Source organism: Bubalus bubalis, chromosome 1 (genome assembly GCF_019923935.1).
Source record: "Bubalus bubalis isolate 160015118507 breed Murrah chromosome 1, NDDB_SH_1, whole genome shotgun sequence".
NCBI lineage: Eukaryota > Metazoa > Chordata > Mammalia > Artiodactyla > Bovidae > Bubalus > Bubalus bubalis.
This window is the reverse complement of record NC_059157.1, coordinates 180079102-180102279: the sequence shown is the minus strand read 5'-3', so window position 1 is coordinate 180102279 and position 23178 is coordinate 180079102. Positions and strand designations below refer to the sequence as shown.

At 37.4% G+C, this 23178-nt stretch overlaps 1 protein-coding gene across 2 annotated transcripts in view; it reads right to left on the bottom strand.

Moving 5' to 3' along the window:
• Positions 1-23178, bottom strand: part of RYK (receptor like tyrosine kinase) — a 114055-nt gene that overhangs the window by 37665 nt on the left and 53212 nt on the right. Inside the window, exons 7-10 of one of the 2 annotated variants that reach the window (XM_025291526.3) lie at positions 17095-17195; positions 13634-13768; positions 11279-11365; positions 4446-4515 (exon numbers count right to left, since the gene is read on the bottom strand). In XM_025291526.3, coding sequence (XP_025147311.2) covers positions 4446-4515; positions 11279-11365; positions 13634-13768; positions 17095-17195 — 393 coding nt within the window. The remainder of the gene's footprint in view (positions 1-4445; positions 4516-11278; positions 11366-13633; positions 13769-17094; positions 17196-23178) is intronic. The other variant, XM_025291532.3, reaches the window with a different exon arrangement.

Here is a 23178-nt window from a genome sequence, read left to right as displayed (position 1 = left end):
TTTGCTTGATAAATTCTATAATCTGATTACTGAAGATCATTATCTCATTTTTAACCCTCATGCCTGGCAGTGTTCCATGCAAAATGGGCACTTAATAAAGGAGAACAAAACAATGAATAAACAAATGCATACACATAGCCACGAGCAGTCTAGACAGTTCAGTTCAGTCGCTCAGTTGTGTCTGACTCTTTGCAATGCTATGGACTGCAGCACACCAAGATTCCCTGTCCATCACCAACTCCTGGAGTGCTCAAACTCATGTCCATCAAGTCGGTGATGCCATCCAACCATCTCATCCTCTGTCATCCCCTTCTCCTCCTGCCTTCAATCTTTCCCAGCATCAGTTCATCATTCCAATGAGTCAGTTCTTCACATCAGGTAGCCAAAGTATTGGAGCTTCAGCCTCAGAATCAGTCCTTCCAATGAACAACCAGGACTGATCTTCTTCAGGATGGATAGGACTGATCTCCTTCAGGATGGACTGGTTTGATCTCCTTGCAGTCCAAGGGACTCTCAAGAGTCTTCTACAACACCATAGTTTAAAAGCAATAATTCTTCGGTGCTCAGCTTTCTTTATAGTCCAACTCTCACATCCATACATGACTGCTAGAAAAACCATAGCTTTGCTAAACAGACCTTTGTCAGCAAGGTAATGTCTCTGCTTTTTAATATGCTGTCTAGGTTGGTGATAGCTTCTCCCAAGGAGCAAGTCTTTTAATTTCATGGCTGCAGTCACCATCTGCAGTGATTCTGGAGCCCAAGAAAATAAAGTCTGCCACTGTTTCCATTATTTCTCCATCTATTGGCCATGAAGTGATGGAACCAGATGCCATGATCTTAGTTTTCTGAATGTTGAGTTTCAAGCCAGCTTTTCCACTCTCCTCTTTCACTTTCATCAAGAGGCTCTTTAGTTCTTCTTCACTTTCTGCCATAAGGCTGGTGTCATCTGCATATCTGAGGTTATTGATATTTCTTTCGGCAATCTTGATTCCAGCTTGTGCTTCATCCAGCCCAGGATTTCGCATGATGCACTCTGCGTATAAGTTAAATAAGCAGGGTGACAATATACAGCCTTGAAGTACTCCTTTTCCTATTTGGAACCAGTCTGTTGTTCCATGTCTGGTTCTAACTGTTGCTTCTTGACCTGCATACAGATTTCTCAGGAGGTAGGTCAGGTGGTCTGGTATTCCCATCTCTTGAAGAATTTTCCCAAGCTTGTTGTGATCTACATAGTCAAAGGCTTTGGTGTAATCAATGAAGCAAAAGTAGATGTTTTTCTGGAACTCTCTTGCTTTTTCGATGATCCAATGGATCTTGGCAATTTGATCTCTGGTTCCTCTGCCTTTTCTAAATCCAGCCTGAACATCTTGAAGTTCATGGTTCATGTACTGTTGATGACTGGCTTGGAGAATTTTGAGCATCACTTTGCTAGCGTGTGAGATGAGTGCAATTGTGCAGTAGTTTGAACATTCTTTGGCATTGCCATTCTTTGTGATTGGAATGAAAACTGACCTTTCCCAGTCCTGTGGCCACTGCTGAGTTTTCTCAGCATTCTCAGCATTGGACTTCGCATTCCAAGATGTCTGGCTCCAGGTGAATGATCACACCTTTGTGGTTATCTGAGTCATGAAGATCTTTTTTGTATAGTTCTTCTATGTATTCTTGCCACCTCTTAATATCTTCTGCTTCTGTTAGGTCCATGACATTTCTGTCCTTTATTGTGCCCATCTTTGCATGAAATGTTCCCTTGGTATCTCTAATTTAGGGGTCAAAAAGAAATGTAGACCCTAGTCCCCTTATAAATGAAATAAATTCCTACAATGAGTAGAAAGAACCATATACATTCTACATATTAACAATGTGTTTTGCTAATTTAAAACCTAGGAGTCCTGGTATCACTTTATGACTGGAAAGAAAAATTAATCAGGATCAAACCATAACCTATCTTTAGAAGACTGCTCCTAATCACTGAATGTGCAGTAACAAATAACACTAATTCAGTAAGTCATCCCATTCCACCATCTAAGGGTATCTTGCTAAGTCGCTTCAATCGTGTCCGACTCTGTGTGACCCCATGAACAGCAGCCCACCAGGCTCCTCCATCCACAGGATTCTCCAGGCAAGAATACTGGAATGGGGTGCCACTTCCTTCTCCAGAGGGTATCTTGTGGCTACTAATTCATCCTAGTCGGATGCTGGAAAATCCTGTAGCTTAAAGCTGCCTTAGAAAATGCTACAAATGCTTGCTCTGAACATTTTTCAGCCAAAGCACCTTTGGGCTACCATGGATATAAAACTGCTTCATGAGAAAATTCTAGCTTTGTCTATTTTTATCCCTGCCACCCACTTTTGTGCTGATGTGGTGTAGATCTTTCATCAGGGTTAGAATACTAGCTAAGCACCTAAGTATTAGGTTAATATTATACACTAGTATTTAACATTTTGCTTCTTCCTCCGAGGGTCAGCATGATAAATCAAGTACTCCCAACACTGTCAACAAGAACATTTCCCAGTTCATCATTACCCAGTTCTTATCTTGTTACTCAGAGGAAATAAAATGTAGCTTTTTTCAGAAAATATAATCTAAGGAATGAGTTATCTATCCATTCCTCTTCAAATGAGTTCTATTCTTAGACTAAATCAGTGAATCGGGCCAATGGAAGGTAATATTCTTAAAAGTACACAACTTTAATCCTTCAAAAGGACATTTTTAGCCCTTCATTACTGTGTGGTCAATTTTTTTCAAAAGTCTCTGGCTGCTTTATTTTCAATGTTCATTAACTTAATCAATGTCCCAAATATATGATAAACCTAATGAGACATTTGTCTCAGAGTATGAAGCCAGAAAATCTTTTCTCCACCAGGAAACATATACATTTCCTTCTCTTCTAATACTGAGATTTAACAAATTTTAATACTTCCTTCAGCCTTGCTTGCCCAGAAGCTAAGAGTTGCTTTGTCTCCTTATTGTTGGCTTTTCCAGCATCACAATGCCAAAAAACTCAGTTTCGTTTTCATTACCATTTTTTTGATCTTACTATAGCTGCCTTTTTAGGTCCTCAAATTCTTTTGAATATGAACTGAAGTATAAATAAAATTCAAAAATAAAACTGCACAGTCATTTTTTTTGCAGAACTCAAGTAACTGCTCAAAGTACACAGAAATTACACTGTATAATGCCTTTTGCACATATTACTTTATTTTTTCCTAGAAGTCTATAAATATCTTCCAATAAGGATGGTCACCCTCCCATTTTTCAAACATATGTGACCAAACTTCCAGTAGGCACACAAATTAAACTGACTCTGTACAGTGCTTTAAAACAACAAACACCTTGCCCAAACACTGATACCGCTACATAATGTGATAGTATAATTATGCCCTTTTTGGCTCAGAAGTTAGAATATCTTGTTATAGCTCTGGAAAAGGACTGCTATCAAGCTTTTAAAAAAATTTCTTCATATAATAGAACTATATGTATCTTTAAAAAAAATCATACTGAAAACTAATGATAAGAGTCTGGTTAAATAAAATTTGATGCACCATTTAATGAACTATAAGTAGTCTTTTTAAATATGGATATGAATCTATAGTTACTTACATGAAAAGTTAGATACATTGTTTTGCTATAACAAGAAGGATGCTAACCTTATTAAAGATAATAGTATTGTGATTTTGTAGGAAAATATTCTCAACGTTTTGGAAAAATGCATGCTGGAAATGCATTAAAAGTGCTGAGATATCCAATTTAGTTTAAAATATTTCCACAATCACAAATACCTATCTATCTATATCTATCTAAATAAATGAAGGATACATACACACGCACAGCACAAACGGTAAAATGTAAACTATCAATGAATGTAAGCTGCGGGCTTACTGGTGTTTATATTCTGGTCTTTGGTACTCTACATTGGAGGTCCCCAACCTGTTTGGTACCAGGGACTGGATTTGTGAAAGACAATTTATCCACAGACGCGGCAGGGGCGGGGGGATTCAGGTGGTAAACCGAGCAATGGGGAGCGGGAGATGAAGCTTTGCTAGATTACCCACCATTCACTTCCTGCTGTGCAGCCCAGTTCCTAACAGGCCTGGGGACCCCTGCTCTATATGCACAAAATTTCCTAACAAATTTTTTTTAGCATATGTATATCATTATCCTACTTTTTAAAGGGAGATATACACATAAATATAAGCCTTTTCCTGAAAGCTCAGCTATAATTATCTAGATGTGGGCTTATATACTCTTCTTTACATTTTATTATGTTTTTAAATTTTGTGCAATGAGCATGCATTTCATTTTTATATTTAGGAAAAAAATTAAGCTATTCCAAAAAGGCTTTCAATTAAGAAAACATTACAACATTTTTTAAAAAGTAGCATACTATGTTACAATATATTAAGTGTAATTTAATACTTAAATGCTGAGTGGTTTCTCCTCTCACCTGTGATGAAGACCTCGGAGCTTACAACTTTCAGTGAGCATCATTGTCACCTGAATTTCAGAAGCTTGATCTGTATATAAAGAAAAAAATATTGTCATATATGGTATGATAGTATTACCCTTGTGACACCAATATTTTCTGATATTAGTAAGGAACTATCTCAAAGAAGGCTGAGAGCCAAAGGACTGATGCTTTTGAATTGTGGTGCTAAAGAGGACTCTTGAGAGTCCCTTGGACTGCAAGGAGATCAAACCAGTCAATCCTAAAGGAAATTAACTCTGAATAATCACTGGAAGGACTGTTGCTGAAGCTGAAGCTCCAATACTTTGGCCACTTGATATGAAGAGCTGACTGACTGGAAAAGACCCTGATGCTGGGAAAGATTAAAGGCAAAAGAAGAAGGGGGCTGCAGAAGATGAGATGGTTGGATGGCATCACTGACCCAATGGACATGAATTTGAGCAAACTCTGGGAGATAATGAAGGACAGGGAAGCCTGTCGTGCTGCATTTCATGGTGTTGCAGAGTGTCAGACACAACAGAGCAACTGAACTGAACTGAATCTGTTCCATCGATCTTGTCTATATAACACTTTTCTTGATTAGTAGCTTTCTACATCTGAAAATCAAGTATAGTATAAATTGTCCAAATTTGTTTTCTTTCAAGATTATTCTAGCTGTTTTTCATCTTTAACATTTCCACATTGATTTTAGCATCAGTTTTTCTATTTCTATGAGAAAAACCTGCTGGAATTTTGATCAAGATGAATTTGAGCCAACTCCAGGAGAGAGTGGTACACAGAGGAGCCTGGCGCGCTATAGTCCATGGGGTCACAAAAAGTCAGACGTGACTTAGTGACTGAATAACAGACTATATGGTAAATTTTCATTAAAAGTTTCAGGTAAATCTAAACAGGTCTAGCCTAAAATTCTATTGTAGTACATAGAATCTCACTGACAAGGTTAACATTTACAAACGCCAGTAAGGATAAGCTTGACTACATAAAGTTGAAATGAAATAAGGTTTCAGAAACAAAGTAGAGAAAGTAATAGGCTGGATAAATATCTGTAACACATAAGGCATGCTGCTGCTGCTGCTGCTAAGTCGCTTCAGTCGTGTCCGACTCTGTGTCAATTTCCTCCCCTTAAGAGTTCATACAACAGGAAAAAAAACATTGAAAAATAGGCAAAGGATATAAACAGTTTACTTAAAAAAGAAACATAAAGAATCAGCAAAATTAAAAAAGGATTTTCTGCCTCATTCCTAAATAAAGAAATGCAAATTAAACTGTGAAAGTCGCTCAGTTGTGTGACTCTTTGCGATCCCACAGACTGTAGCCCGCCAGGCTCCTCTGTCCATGGAAATTCTCAAGGCAAGAATTCTCAAGGGAGTGGGTAGCCATTCCCTTCTCCAGGGGATCTGCCCAACCTAGGGATTGAACCCGGGTCTCCTGTATTGCAGGGGGATTCTTTACTGTCTGAGTCATCAGCAAATTAAACTAGGAGATGCCATTTTCCTCTTAAGATTGGAAGAGACAAAAAATCAGCTACCTGCCAGTTTGGGCAAGAGTGTAAGGAAACAGGCTCAAGATGAACAGCATCTTGGTTAGGTAGAGGAAGCAACATCTAACAAAATTTTTAAATACATATACTATGTACTATCATCAATCCCACTGCTAAAAGTCTACTCACAAAAACTCATCTATACATAACTTAACAAGAATACTGTTCAGTTGTAACAGCAAAAAACTCAAAACAACCAAAAACCAAAGTGCCCATCAACAGAGACCTCGTTAAATGTTAGCATGCAAGAACATTAGGCAGATATCTTAATTTTAAAAATCAGACTTATATGCACTGACACAGGAATATTTACAAGATACATTAAATTTTAAAAGCAAGGTAAAAAACTGTATTTATGTGATCAGCTATATTACAAAATCAAATTTATTTGGATGTCCATCAACAGAGGAATGGATAAAGATGTGGTACATATATACATGGAATATTACTCAGCCATAAAAAAGTATGAAATAACACCATTTGCAGCAATAAAGACGGACCTAGAGACAGTCATACAGAGTGAATTAAGTCAAACAGAGAAAGGCAAATATCACATGATAAGGTGGAATCTAAAAAAAATCATACAAATAAACCTCTTTACAAAACAGAAATAGAGTCACAGATGTAGAAAACAAACTTATGGTTACTAAGGAGAGAAGGGAAAGAGGGATAAACCATTGACTTACACACACTATTATATCTAAAATAACTAATGAAAACTTACTGTATAGCACAGGGAACTCAAATCAGTACTGTGTAATGACCTACATATATGGGAAAAGAATCTAAAACGGTGGACATATGTGTATATATAACTAATTAACTCTGCTACACAGCAGAAACTAACACAACACTGTGAATCAACTATACTCCAATAAAAATTATTGTAAAAAATGGTTTTTGAAAATTAGATATATTTGGATGTTTTTCTTCTTACTGGTAAAGAGTCATAAGAAATTCTTTAGGGTGGCTACTTTTAGAAGTAGGAGAGCTACATTTTGTACTTTTCTGTGCCGTTTAAATTTCCTAACTTTACAAACAAACTGGAAAAAAATGACCACAGGAGACTGTGGTGCATTTTATTGTTTCCTTCTTACCTCTATGTAGCTAGACAAACAAAAAGAACTACCACTACATTAGTAGAAAAAGATTTTCATATACTAGTCAAAATTAGTAGGATTATTCCATTTTATTTTTAGCTTCTGAACTCATGGTTTTCTCTCCAGGTAACAAACAGAACTAAAATTGGCTTTTAGTTCAATGTTTTAGAAATAAAACACAATAATGCAATTTATTAATATCTTTACACCTTCAAAAGAATCCAAAGCCATCAAATATTTGTACAAATCTATAAGGATTCCTCTATCTTAATAGAATAGAGGATGTTCTTTCCTGTTTGAAAAGAACATTTCCATTAAGTGAATAGTATATTTTCATTATGTAACTGAAAATGAATTTTAATTTTTTAAAATGGTTTTTAGATACTAAAAACTAAGTCAAGAGTATATCTTTAAAAATAATTTCAAAGAAACCAATAAGGTATGTCAACAGTAAAAAAAAATAATAATAATTTACACATCTTATGATCAATCCAGTAGGAGGGAGAAGAAGATACAAAGACTGGAAAAGCCAACATCCAGCTCCCAGTCCTACCTAGGAAAATGTTGAACCATCAATAAAATCCAGACCACTAAACACAAGCACCGTGATTACATACACATTCCTTAAAAGTAGAGCTGGCAAAGCTGAGAAATTATTAATTTCACTTACTTCCAAGACTAACCCATGGAATCACTCCAGATGGCTTCACTTAAAACTTTTGTAGGTATACAAAATGGGTAGACACAAACCCAAGGACTTGAAACACTTGCTACTTTGGAAAAATCACTTTACCCCAATGTCTGTTGAAATAAATTTTAGTTGTTTAGAAACTGTTTAAAATTTAGGATCATTCAGTAAATGGCAGAATATGTCTTTTTTACTCTTTTTGTAATATAAATAATTTTTAATGAAATTATGGTCAGAACTATTAGTATTTGGGGGCTGGAAGGATTTTTTAGAATTTAAAACTAGTAATAGTTGGAGGTCTGCACCTAATTAGTAAGAGTTTATCTTCCTGCCAGCTAGTACAGAGATCCAAGTAAAATAAGAAGTAAATTTCACAGTGTCATGTTTTGCATAATTTTTCAAGTTCTTAACTTTGATAAGCATGTTCTATTAAGCAAGGGACACTTGAGCTGGATAATGAGCTAAGAAAACTTTGAGGGAAAATAATTTTATACATTTAGTAAGAAAAACTACTTTCCTGGATTCTTTACCTAGTTTGGCCCTAGCCTTTTAACTTTAAATACTGAAAGGTCTAACTCAAAATGAATGTATTTGAAAAGAAGACTACACAATAATTTACATTCTAAAAGTTTCTAGAAAGAACAAAATGATTTTTAGAAAGCCTACTTATTTCTAAGAAGTTACAAAAGAAAATAATAACTTAATTAACCTCAAATTAATTCATTTATTTTATGGAATTCAACTTCACAATATTCAATGTGTGAAATTCAGATTCCTAATTTCAATCTCTGGAAATTTATATTAGCATATCCATTAAGTTTCTGTGAAAAATTATGAACTTTTTAAGAAGCCAAACTCCAATTTTGTGCTTATGCCTAAAGGAAAGGTCACTGATCTTTTAAAAACTAATTTTTGTATTTTTAGCTGAACTTCTAATTGTACAGCATGTAACAAAGCACACAGATTTGTGAGAGAACTTTGTCAGCTCTATGTGGCTTCAATTAAAAAATAAATATAACATTCCAAAAGAATAAATCTCAGAGACAATCATGTGGAGCTATAAAACAATTTTAAAGCAAATACTGTGGTCAGTACACTTCCTCCGTGTTTCCCACACAAACCATGACTGTATCTTGGCTAAGGACTCACTGTGCTTTCTCTGGTTTCCGTATAACTCAGAGAGAACATTATAATTACAGTGGTAAGATACAGAAACAAGCAAGTGACTACAATGCAAATGTATACAGACAGAGAAATCTTATCTTGTGAAACAGTCCCAGTATCTGCATTGTGTTTTCTTATCACTATTATTTCCTTCTTTCCCCTATTCCAATCCTAAATCAACCCAATTCTGTATTGAAACCTCTTTAGTTAATTCTACATTTATTCAGAACAAATTAATATTAGCTCAGGTCTAAATTATCCATAGAATATTTACAAACCTCAGAAGAAATATTAGAATTAAGGGGAAATGTTTCCTTTAAAAAGTGGAGAAAGTGTAACAAAAGACAGATGTTATTAAAATTAGGGCTCAAATTTTACATTTACAAAGAGTAATATGTAAAGTACCCTTCAACACTAGTCAGAAAACCTAGTGGGACCAAATTTAAATATCCATTTTTAAAAGTGTTTTACGGTTAGGAGAAGTGAATGAATAAATATTGAACGCAGTAAGTTAAATCATTTGTTTAGAAAAGAAAAGTCTAAGTTTGTGCTTGTAGCATCTTAAACAATTTTGCTAAATTAAAAGAAAGCAAATTCCTAAGATTTTTTTGGTTAGATTAGTACAATCCAACTTTTTAGAAATGATAAACATAAGCCCTTCATACTTTCCAAGAATTCCTTTAAGTAGATTTAAAACATAAATTCTTATAAATTAACATTAAACATAAGTTCTTATAAGTTAACGTTGTCAACTTCATAAAACTGTCAGCTCCTACTCATGAAACTGAATTTAGTTTTGCCCTTAATTTATGCATTTGAAATGCTAAATTTGTTTTTCTAAAATATTCTAGTTATCTCACCTTAGATCAGACACTGTCAGGCATTAAGCACTCTTTAAATTACCACATTTTTTCCTTCTCTTAGAATTAACAAATAGACTCAACTAAGAATTATTTTAGTTCAGTTCAGTTGCTCAGTCGTGTCGGACTCTTTGAGACCAACATGGACTGCAGCACGCCAGGCCTCCCTGTCCATCACCAACTCCCAGAGTTTACCCAAACTCATGTCCAGCAAGTCGGTGATGCCATCCAACCATCTCATCCTCTGTTGTCCCCTTCTTCTCCTGCCCTCAATCTTTCCCAGCATCAGGATCTTTTCAAATGAGTCAGCTCTTTGCATCAGGTGGCCAAAGTATTGGAGTTTCAGCTTCAACATAAGTCCTTCGAATGAACACCCAGGACTGATCTCCTTTAGGATAGACTGGTTGGATCTCCTTGCAGTCCAAGGGACTTTTAAGCTTTTACAAATACCAATCATAAATCATTAAAATTTTAATATCATAAAAAGGTTTGCTAATTTACCAGTATTAGGCAATAAACCATATTAAAAATATTCTAGTATATTTTTATAGGGAATCTCTAACTGAAAATTTTATATAAATCAGTAAGTGAAAATCTAAGCAATATATTTCTCCAAAAGGTGAACATGTGAAAATAGATATTCTGTTCATGAAAATATAAACTAAGCACTACCTTTTAGAAAACAATCTGGCAACTATCAAAATTTTCAATGTAAATACCTCATGGGGCAGCAATTCTAACTATGGCTGTATCTGTAAAACTCTACCAAGACAGAACACACACAAATGGATACTTTCTGCAAATTATATGTAATAGCAAAAAAAGGGGGTACTAGGAGTGAGAGGAAGGCAAATAACAGCTATTCACATAAGGTACAGTGGTTCATCTTTTTCTTTACAATTCCTCAGTACTAAGGATAGGGGGTGCTGAGATGTTTTTTAAGAAGGAAAAACCAAATAATTGGAACCTAGGAAAAACATAATATTAGATATAGGAAAAAAGAAGTTAATTGGATGCAGTTTAACTGGAAGCCTGAGTACTATCTGGGGCTCCCCTTGTGATTCAGCTGGTAAAGAATCCACCTGCAATGCGGGAGACCTGGGTTAGATCCCTGGGTTGGGAAGATCCCCTGGAGAAGGGAAAGGCTACCCACTCCAGTATTCTGGCCTGGAGAATTCCATGGACAATATAGTCCATGGGGTCTCAAAGAGTCGGACATGACTGAATGACTTTCACTTCTGAGTACCATCTAACAAATGCATAATGTCTTAACTATTAGCTTCTATTTTCTATACCTTAATGAGAACAACACAAATCTCCTAAAAGTTAGTCTGTATGAACTAAATTAACATGGACTGATTGAAAGGTATGTCACACTTTGAATATCTGAAACAATTTCACTGGCATAAGCCACCTTAGACAGAAAAGTATTATGGAGACAGGATGGGAACAAATCCTACCTTTAACTGTTTTCACAAATGCTTGTTTTTCTTTATTTGGATCTTTTTCATCTACTAAAATCCCATGGAAAATACGCCCAAAAGTACCTAGAAGGAAAAACAATAATTACTGAGATCATATGATAATGCTCATAAAATTATAAGTACAAAATTTTCTGGCACAATACAACTTAAATATAACAAGGCCAAATGTGATCAACATTACTCCAGCCCTAGCATAAAAAGACTCAAATCTTTATTTTTCTTCTTTTTAAACTACAAAACATCTTAACTGGTTTTTAGAAAAGATGTATTTAAACTATGAGAATTCATTCTGAAATAGCCTAAACAAACTAACGATACAGCTAGGAGCACTGGAGCTCAGTAATGGGCTGTCCACAGAGACATTTATGAGTTTCTAGACTTAGCCTCAGAGCAATGACAAAGGAGAAAAATGGACTCTACTTATACATTCAAAAACACACAAAAAAAACCTGCTTCCGTTAATGACTATTTGCCTCTGGGACAGTTCAAGCCCCTCCCTTAGCTGTGACTGACAAACAAGCACCTCTAACTGATAGATGAATTCAGAATGACTCAGAGGCATCCAAAACACTTCAAACTGAGTTATGGAAGGGGAAAGTTACTGTCTATTGAACAACCTGAAGAGTTCAGTAAAGCATTTTATTATTAATTTCTGTCCTCTTCTTTCAGCATTGTCCCCAGTCAATACCCTGAAACTCAAAAAAGAAAGCAAGGACCAGCAAACAGGGAAGGGCAGGGTCTTATCTCTCAAACACTTATCATGTGTTACTTCATGTAATGTACATCAGTTCATCTAATCTTCCTGTCTAAAGTAGAAAACATAAGCCCATATTTACAGATAAGGAAACTGGCTATGGAAGACAGGAAATGATTTCTCTAAGGTCATCTAGGTAATAAACTGTGGGACTGAGACTGGAATTTGGGCATAACTCCAATACCAATGCATCTCCTTCTGCTGGAACCCCTATACTTTCCATCACAGAGAAAATTACTTAGAATGTTTCAAAAAGGCCTGTGAGCAAGTGATCATCTTTGGACAAGAACTAAACAGGAAATATCCTTTTAAAGGTGATAAACACTAATAATCATGCTTTAATATACTTGAATATCAAAATTGTTCCAAAGCTTAATAAGGCAAGTTAAAAATCTAAAGAAAGGGAAAATAAAGATCAGTTTTATAGAGGAAATAAACTGTGCACTGCTTTCTACCTGACCTGTCTCTTGAGAAACCTGTATGCAGGTCAGGAAGCAACAGTTAGCACTGGACATGGAACAACAGACTGGTACCAAATAGGAAAAGGAGTACATCAAGGCTGTATATTGTCACCCTGCTTATTTAACTTATATGCAGAGTACATCCTGAGAAACGCTGGACTGGAAGAAGCACAAGCTGGAATCAAGACTGCCAGGAGAAATATCAATAACCTCAGATATGCAGATGACACCACCCTTATGGCAGAAAGTAAAGGAGAACTAAAGAGCCTCTTGATGAAAGTGAAAGAGGAGAGTGAAAAAGCTGGCTTAAAACTCAACATTCAGAAAACTAGGATCATGGCATCCGGTCCCATCACTTCATGGGAAATAGATGGGGAAACAGTGGAAACAATGGCTGACTTACTTTTTCTGGGCTCCAAAATCACTGCAGATGGTGATTGCAGCCATGAAATTAAAAGACACTTACTCCTTGGAAGGAAAGTTATGACCAACCCAGACAGCATATTAAAAAGCAGAGACATTACTTTGCCAACAAAGGTCCGTCTCGTCAAGGCTATGGTTTTTTCAGAGATCATGTATGGATGTGAGAGTTGGACTATAAAGAAAGCTGAGTGCCAAAGAATTGATACTTTTGAACTGTGGTGTTGGAGAAGCCTCTTGAGAGCCCCTTGGACTGCAAGGAGACCCAACCAGTCCATCTTAAAAGGAGATCAGTCCTGGTGTTCATTGGAGGGTCTGATGTTGAAGCTGAAACTCCAATATTTGGCCACCTGATGCAAAGAGCTGACTCATTTGAAAAGACCCTGATGCTGGGAAAGATTGAGGGCAGGAGGAGAAGGGAACGACAGAGGATGAGATGGTTGGATGGCATCACTGACTCGATGGACATGGGTTTGGGTGGACTCTGGGAGTTGGTGATGGACAGGGAGGCCTGGGGTGCTGAGGTTCATGGGGTTGCTAAGAGTCGGACATGACTGAGCAACTGAACTGAACTGAACTGAACTGCTTTCTATCCTTAGGGATGAAATGAGATGAAATTCTTAAAATTTGAAACAAAAAAATATTTATACTAACAGTAAATCTTCCTTGAAAACCTGATTTTGAGAGAATAGGTACCTTCTTGGAGTACATCTTTTAGAGTTATCCTCTCCCTGGATATTGCGATATCCTTCACCTTAGCTTTTGCCTCCAAAAGAGTGACACTTCTCAGGTCGTTCTTCTCTATCCGCAAGGTAGGATAACCTGAGGAGCCAACAAAGCCAAACCAAGAAATATAAATACCTTCTTATGGCACCAGGATCAACTAGTTCAGTTAGAATCCCAGGAGGAGTCAAGTCACAGGAACAAATAAAGGTAAGAATCAAAAAGGGAAAAGGCACACACAGGGAGAATTATTTATGAAGGCCATACTAAATTTTAAAGAAACACTTTCCCACCTACCCCAAAACCTTAAAATGCAGAATTAAAACAAGAAATACTAAAAATAATATTTTATTAATACCACTTCAATTGCTTTTCTGCCAAATGAAACAAGCTTTGACTCATGGAATTACTCTAATCCCTTGAATGAACTGCTTTTTTCTCCAAAGATTTTCTAATATAGTCTCCTAACAAAAAAACTTCAAATGAAGAGATGTTTGCAAAAATAGCTTTTCTTAAAAAAAAAAAAATATATATATATAATTGGTTTAATCATTCTAGCATCCATACAGCCAGTCATACCATTGTGAGATCCATATTCGTTTTTCAGTTCTCTTGATTCATATTCATTCTTAATATGATGCTAGCAAAACAAAATTTCTGGCCATAAATTAAAATTCTCATTGCAACAAAAAAAAGTTAGAATAAAAGGAAGATCTAGTGTTATTAGCAAGCAGAAATTGGAATGGTATTTTAGGGAAGAAAAATCCCGAAAGAAAGGGTGGACTCAGACAATGATTATCAGTGGCTGCTGGAAGAACCACATGAAAGGCTTTGAAAAACTTTATTATAAAAGGATGCATTAGGATGACAAAACCTTATCCCACTGATCAGCAATTTGACCATGATACATCTAGGTGTGTCTGTATGTCTAGTATATATGAGTGTGTAATCCTTCCTGGAGTTCTCTGAGTTTCTTCCCTCTGTATACTATTGTGTTTTGTTATTTTTGAAAACTCTTGACTCTTTTATCCTCAAGTGTTTTTTTCTGCTCCTTTCACTTTTTTTTTATTTACAGGCAAATATATTTCTGTTGGTTTTTAAAAAAAAAAACACTATTTATTTTGTATCATACGAAGTATCTATCTCCTTAAGGTAATGTCTACAAAAACAAGTAAACTTATTGGTGGTAAACTTATAAATCTGTCAAAAAATAATTGTACTTCCACTGACTTTTTAAAATGCATTTTGCTTTTAGCATATATAATAATTTGCTTATCTACCTCTTTAAGGTTATATCCACAATCAAGAATGACTCTAATGAGCAAAGCTAAACATTTAAAGCAATGATGTGTTTCTTAGGAATAGTCTGAACTACCCTCACATCTATCATTTTATATCCTGAGGGACATACATCTTTCTTTCCTTGGTGGAGATGTTAACTGCTGCTATGATTTCCCTTAGATTTCTTTTAAGCTATAATGCCCACTTCTTTCCCCTTTCATTTTTCTTGCCACATCTTACTAAAGAACTAGATCAACTATCCTGGAGAAAGTCCAGCATCTGACTCTTCCAGTGTCATCTAACTCATTCCTCTATCCCTGTAAACTGAAAGTCAGTCTTATAGCCTCGATTAGATCCAGGTTAACTCTCTGCAGGGGACGAAAACAAGAATATTCCACCTGGGAATACAAACTACCTAGCTATCCTACTTTTAATGATGCTAAGTTCCAGGAGCGGATTCAGGCAGTAACACTATGATCCCTCAAATGGTAAAGCTCCCTGCCTCCCTTTGTTCGTATAGTTTAAAACATGGACAATCCTTTCCTGAATCAAGTATTTTATTAGGGGATACAAGTATGATATTCTGATTCTATCATTCCTTCTGCATTTATTAGCTGGGATTTTTCTGTTAAAAAAAAAAAAGTTCCCTTCATAGCCAGCACTATCTGGTTACTGCAAAATAGTTTATGCTCAGCTGTCAGAGTAAGGTATTATTGGTGCCTCAGTTAACTCCCATAATGAACTTTTTAAAAAAAAGTATCACTACAAATTTGTGGATTTTTACACATTTCTACATTTTACTTTTATATCACTTCAATCTATTGCAGTCATTATTCTTTTTGATGCTCAATGGTTCCATTTTGGAAAGCTCTTGTCTTTAGTAGTTTCCTTGATTTTTGGCTCAACAAATGTCTGAGGTTATCTTACTTATTCCTGACCCAGTCCTGAGATCATCCATTTCTCCAAAGAATCCTGATTCTTCTAAATGAGAAACAATACTGAAAGACCATAGGAGGGCACTGGGTGAAGAATAGATATTCTTATTTTTTAAATAATGCTGTTTATCATTTTTTTTAAATTGACTTTACATTTTGCATTCACTCCTAGGATCATGTGTTTATTTGGGGGCTGTGCTGGGTCTTGATTGCTGTGCCTGGCCTTGTCTCTAGTTGTGGTGTGTGGGAGCTGCTCTCTAGATGCAGTGCACGGCTTCTCACTGTGGTGGCTTCTCTGGTTGCGGAGCACAGGCTCTAAGGCACGCGGGCTTCAGTATTTTGCAGCATGCAGGCTCAGTAGCTGTGGTCCACGGGCTTAGTCTCTTTGTAGCCTGTAGGATCTTCCCAGTCCAGGGATCAAACCTGTGTCCCCTGTACTGGCAGGCAGATTCTTAACCACTGGACCACAAGGGAAGTCCAAGAACAGATATTCTTAATTTTAGTTTACTAGAAAGTAAATGTCAGTCCAAGGGAGATAAAGATAAAGGTATCTTGCCTACAAGAACCTAATTAATCAATGGCACCAATGAGTTGAGTCCTGACTTGTGGCCCACTGTCTATCCTGATGATTGTGTTGTTTCTTGTTTGGTGAATGATGTTTCTCAATCCTCATTATGTCTAAATTATACTCCAAGAATGATTATTTTCCCCTGAACAGCTACAGTATAAAAACTTTAATTAAAATCCTGTTCAAAATAAAGGAAATTAGATCTCCAATGGCAGCTCGTTTACCATCATGATCAGAAAACAATGTAAAGTCCTTACCACAGCCCATGAGACCATCAAATAATTCATTAAAATCCAAGTCTCTGTCTTCATACAGTTCAGTAGCTTATTCTAACTACTTGAAAATCCTCCTTTTGAATCTGTACAGAAGTGATTCAGTAGCCCTTTTAACATAATCTATAGAAACCTCCCTAAAACTAATTCTAACAACTAAACCTAAATTTTAATACTCTAATTTTGGAATGTTTCATTCAATGTTCTAGAAAACAAAAGTTTAAGCCTAATTCTGTACATGTTAGATTCTATGAATATAGCATGGCATATGTCCCATACATAATTAACCAAGGACAAGACAGACAGGACCAAAGACAGACAGACCATAAACAATTTTAGTAAATCATCTTTAACTTTTAGAATTAAATTAACTCTTACTGGTAATAGGAGTTGCATTGTTGGGTGTGTCGGCTCTCAGATACTGAGTCGTCTGGGTAGATGGCTGAGACAGCCCTTGGGAACTACTGCTGGCACTGATGCTGCAAATAATTTTTAGAAGAGAAATACTTGGCAAGTCAGCTTCAATGAGAAATTTCCTTTTTCAATACATACAAAATGCATGGAGCCATTATAACCGGCTTAAAACCTTAACAGAGATCACAATAATGCATGGATCTCCATCACAAATGCTTCATACTGAAATTTTACTCCACCTCATAATGCAGAGCTCTATTCTTTTTCTTTCCTTTCTATCTCCACAATTATCAGGCGATTCATCATATCAAAGTCATTCACAAAATGTAGCATTCTTCAAATACCATAGATAGCAGTCTTGAACCTCATACAATATGTTAAGGAACTGTGGACCAACACTTAGTCAAGAACTCATGCCACTCAATTTAGATCGCTTTTAGGAAAAGGAGTATAAAGACAGGATTCTTTTAATGATGGTCCATAACCACATGGCCTACAGATGATGGCATATGAAAGCAAATCAAACATGCTCAAAGCTTGGGAAGGGATATCCTACCTGGTTCAAGTCTGTTTAATCAAATACATTTTGCTTCTTCTACATCCCTAATCCCACCTTTTGGGAATTTATAGAATTTATTAGAAATTGTTAGCACTTGAAGCATTTTATTATTCCATATTTTTTAAGTAATCAAGAGACCCAGAAGATGGTAGGCTCAAATCACTTCATACTCAAGATTACTACAAGTCAACGTCCTTTCATTTTGTCAGTGCACAACCACCTTATCCCAGGTCACCCTCGACCACATTCTAATTACACTGCCTCAAGTCTAGTAATTCTGCAGCAGTGGAGAAGTAAAGCATAGAAATTCAGCATGAAGTGTGAAATCAAAGGCAAGATGTCATACCCTCAAGAAGGAAGGGCTACCTTCCATGTCTCCCTTAGCTGCAGGATCAGCAGAGTCCAATCTGAGACTCCGAACTTTCCTAAATATGAAAATCTTTGAATGACCACACCCTACACAATAGTTCTGTATTTTCAAAGCCCAATGATTAAAAATACACATAATGACAAAAATCTGCTACTCAAAAATTGATCTATATAGGTCTACATGTATAGTAGGTACAGGATAGCACAGTGAAGAGATGGAAAGTATAACCCTGAAATCCAAACTGCCAGCACCACCATTTATTAACTAGCTGTACGACCTTAGGCAAAATAGTGCTTTTGGAGCCTCAAATTCCTGATGGATAAAATGACTATACTACTACCTCCTGAAAAGGTTGCTAAAATAATTACATGAAAAATATAATCCTTTTAGGTCAGTGCCCTACCCTCAAATATACATTTATAAATTATTATTACTATTTATGTTCATTATTACTAATATTACCATCCCTAATCCTTAGAACCACAGAGCACCCGTTTTTGGAGTTTTGAGCACGACTCAAAGATCACATCAGAAATTAAAACTGTAGACGTCCAGGATTCAATAATGGGGAGGGAAGAGAAGCATTATCATTCCCAAAGATGGAGAAAATAATAGAATACAAATACTTACCCATAAAATGGGATTAAGAAAACCCACATCCCAGGATCTAGGGGAGGCTCAAGTTACATAATATATGTGGAAAGTACAATTTAAATATTCCCTGCAACCAGCACTGATGACTGAATAAATATGCACAGATCCCAAAGTATTTACTACTGTGTTTCTCTTCAGCTATTCAACAGTAGGTGGCACTCTTGTACCACCTCAGAATTTTTGAAAAGCCTGGGCATGCAACATTATGAGCATGTACATATTTAGTGGCTGAAAGTTATGACCAACCTAGATAGCATATTCAAAAGCAGAGACATTACTTTGCCCACAAAGGTCCGTCTAGTCAAGGCTATGGTTTTTCCAGTGGTCATGTATGGATGTGAGAGTTGGACTGTGAAGAAAGCTGAGCGCTGAAGATTTGATGCTTTTGAACTCTGGTGTTGGAGAAGACTTTTGAGAGTCCCTTGGACTGCAAGGAGATCCAACCAGTCCATTCTAAAGGAGATCAGTCCTGGGTGTTCTTTGGAAGGAATGATGCTAAAGCTGAAACTCCAGTACTCTGGCCACCTCATGCGAAGAGCTGACTCACTGTAAAGACTCTGATGCTGGGAGGGATTGGGGGCAGGAGGAGAAGGGGACGACAGAGGATGAGATGGCTGGATGGCATCACTGACTCGATGGACGTGAGTTTGAGTGAACTCCGGGAGATGGTGATGGACAGGGAGGCCTGGCATGCTGCGATTCACGGGGTCGCAAAGAGTCGGACACAACTGAGCGACTGAACTGAACTGAACTGAACTGAATAATGAGCAAAGCACTATGTCAAGTGGCCAGAACAAACCTTTGAAATTCCAGATTTATGACAAAAAGATGGTGCATTTGAGGATCAACCCTTGTTACCTACTAAAATCAATATTTACATAGCTACAGCACATGAGGTAAAAAGTGAGATAAAAATTGTACACTTGCTTGCACTTAATAGTTTAATACCAGTCTAAATAAATTATCTCATTTAACTTTCATAAGCAAGTAAGATTAGCAGATATTAACTCTGCTATAGAGTTAAAGTTAGAATTTAGGGCAAAGATCATCATTTTCCTTCAGAGCACCTGTTATAATTTATATTTATATATCTAATTCATTTATTCATTCAACACTATTTACTAAGTGTATATTATATGCCAGATACTGTGCCAAGTGCTGGCGATACAGTAGTGAACACAATAAACAAAGATCCCTACTTTCATGAAGCCTACATTCTAGCAGGGGTTTCTGGTTTAATTTCTGGTTTAATATCTGTTACAGCAGACTATAAACTCCACGAAAGCAGGAACAATACATGTTTTTTTATGTATTTGTTATGAGAGCCTCCCACCACTCCTTCCTCCCCAACACTAAAGCCAGGGCCTGGCCCAAGAGGCCTCAAGTGAGCCTCAGCGAGAGCTCAGTTAACACTTATTGGATCAATCAATAAATAAACAGAGAAAAACACTTTCTTCATATAGAAAGCTATATAAAGCACACAGAATGGTTGCTTCTGATATGAGCTATTGATACGTATCAAAAGAGGCAAAGAATTACTGCTCTAACAGAATGGATTCCTGCCTCTCTCCACTCATTCTTTCTTCAATTAATTCTTCATGCAATATTCATTCAACGATAGCTATTAGACACCAGACACAGAAATGAATAAAGGGAAATAAAATGGCCTTGTCACCAGTAATGAGATAATGGAAAATGAAGATATTGTCAAACAACAAGTTCAAGCACCCCACAAAGGAATGAGTTCTCCTATATTCAAGAGCCAACAGGGAGAGACTATGGGGCAGACAGGGCAGAGGCCAGTCCCTCTGTTCAAAGACTTCACAGAAGCTCTGATTTTCCAGAACACACTCCCCCAGCACAGCAGAGACAGAAAAGATGAGCTTGTACTGTCACGAGAGGGCAAGTCACACACATGGGCTCCAACTGCCCCTGGCATGAGCACCCCCTTAGGCAGTTTTGGTCTCTGCCTCTAAATAAGCTGTGTAGAACAGGACTCTGGCTCCTGAGTGTCAGGAATGGAAGAACTCCCTACCATCTCTGTGCAAGGAATTCTGTGCGGTCATGGGTTCCATCAAACCTCACAAGGCTGTTGTCAAGACTAAGGGAATTAATGGATATAAAGCACGTGGAACAGTGCCTGGCATGTAACCAGTGAAAAAAGAAGTGAAAGTGTTAATTGCTCAGTTGTACCTGACCCTTTGTGATCCCACAGACTGTAGCCTGCCAGGCTCCTCTGTTCATGCAATTCTCCAGGCAAGAATACTGGAGTGGGTAGCCATTCCCTTCTCCAGGGGATCTTCCCAACCCAGGGATTGAACCTGGATCTCCTGCATTGCAGGCAGTTTCTTTACCATCTGAGCCATCAGGGAAACCAAATATAAGTGCTTTATACAATTACAATACTGAGTTATTACAATACATCTATTACAACAATTGGCCTTCCCTTATGGCTCAGACAGTAAAGAATCTGCCTGCAATGCACGAGACCAGAGTTTGATCCCCAGGTTGGGAAGATCCCCTAGAGGAGGAAATGGCAACTCACTCCAGTATTCTTGCCTGGAGAATTCCATGGACAGAGGAGCCTGGCGGGCTGCAGTCCATGGGGTCGCAAAGACTCAGACAAGACTGAGCGACTAACACTTTCACTTTCATTACAACAACAGTGAGTCCTTCCTGTTGCTCTGCTCTGGTTCTAGCAGCACAACCCTGAAGAAGTTATTTAATCTCTTCAAGTCTGTTTCTTCATCTTTAAAACAAGGACAGCATCATATCCATTAAGTGGCTGTGAGCATCAAATAAAATACTACACATATAGAGCCTGGTATAGTACTAGCAGACAACACTTGATGAAGTGGTAGTCATTGTTATCTCACAGGCCCCAGTGCAAAGAGAAGAAGCAAGTGCCTCAAATACTATTAGATTACTACATGGGAACTTTCTAGTCCCCACTATTAGCTTGCTGTCAAATAGTAAGTAACAGCTAGTAGAAAAGGCAGAGAAGGCAATGGCACCCTACTCCAGTACTCTTGCCTGGAAAATCCCATGGACGGAGGAGCCTGGAAGGCTGCAGTCCATGGGGTCGCTAGGAGTCAGACACGACTGAGCAACTTCACTTTCATGCATTGGAGAAGGAAATGGCAACCCACTCCAGTATTCTTGCCTGGAGAATCCCAGGGACGGGGGAGCCTGGGGGCTGCCGTCTATGGGGTTGCACAGAGTCGGAGATGACTGAAGCAACTTAGCAGCAGCAGAAGAACAGGCAAGAGTTGAAGAAGAAATCAATCCATTACTACCAGCACTGCAACTTTCTGAAAAGAAAAAGCCTAATAATGGCACTTACCATATGCAGGGCTTGTTCTAAGAGCCTACAGTTTTATTTCACTAGAACTTAACAACATGCTTACTAAGTATGTGCCATGATCATCTCTGCTTTAGAGATAAGGAGAACCAAGACATAAAGAGGCTACAAAACCTCCTCTGGGCCACAAAGTTAGCAAGTAGCACAACCAGAATTCAGAGGTGTGCTAGCTCCAGTCCGTGCTCTTAACCACTAGGCTGTACCCTGAAAACAAGTGATGATGAAAGATGCTTCTCATTGGGCATCGTTTGGAAATCTTTGTCAAAAAACTAGAGAGAACTGGAACACCAATTAACGGGTGGTAACGAATTATTTCAGCAGCAAAGGTATAAGCCCCACAAATTCTTAAGTTTTTGTACAACTCTGACTTGGTTGTACATGGTTCAGAGCCCTCACACACAAGCAAACCCTCAAAAACAATGTTTGTCAAGACTAACTCTGAAATGCCATGCCTCCCAGTGACCTTTAACTCTGCCATATCCTCTCGAGAGAATCCCATCAAAATGTTCCTGTTACCTCACGACCTCCTTAGCTCTTCTCTACAAAACCCAAATCTAATGAACACAATCATACACACAAAACACATTCTGAAACACCTCACCCATGTGTTTCTTTTCTTACTCTGACCTCCTTTCTCTTCTTTCTCTGCTCAGATAAAAAAAGTGTAACAGAGGGGACAGAGAATACTTAGGGGCAGGAATTAATCCAACCAGCCTCCCCCATTCCCTTGTGCTGTTTCTGCCGGACATATGCTTACCCACTATATGTGTGACACCACATAGGACTGGGCAGTCAGCAGTAAGATGCAATGCTTCCCAACTGGAAAAAGCTTACATTCGAGCAGGAAAGACAAGTACTTAAGAAAAGGTACAGTAATTGCTACCAAACAGAGAGAAAAAGAGAAACAGGGAAGGAAAGATAGACAAAAAGAAGAGGGAGAAACTTATGGCTGGGGGGCTTAAAAAAGACTTCATGAAAGAGATGGCAACGGAATTGAGATGTGAAGAATGGAGAGGGTTTGAATCCATGGCAAATATAGGGAACAAAAGAAAGCATGAACAAAAGTCCTGGAGGGCAAAGAGTAGAGCAAAGGTGAGGAACAAG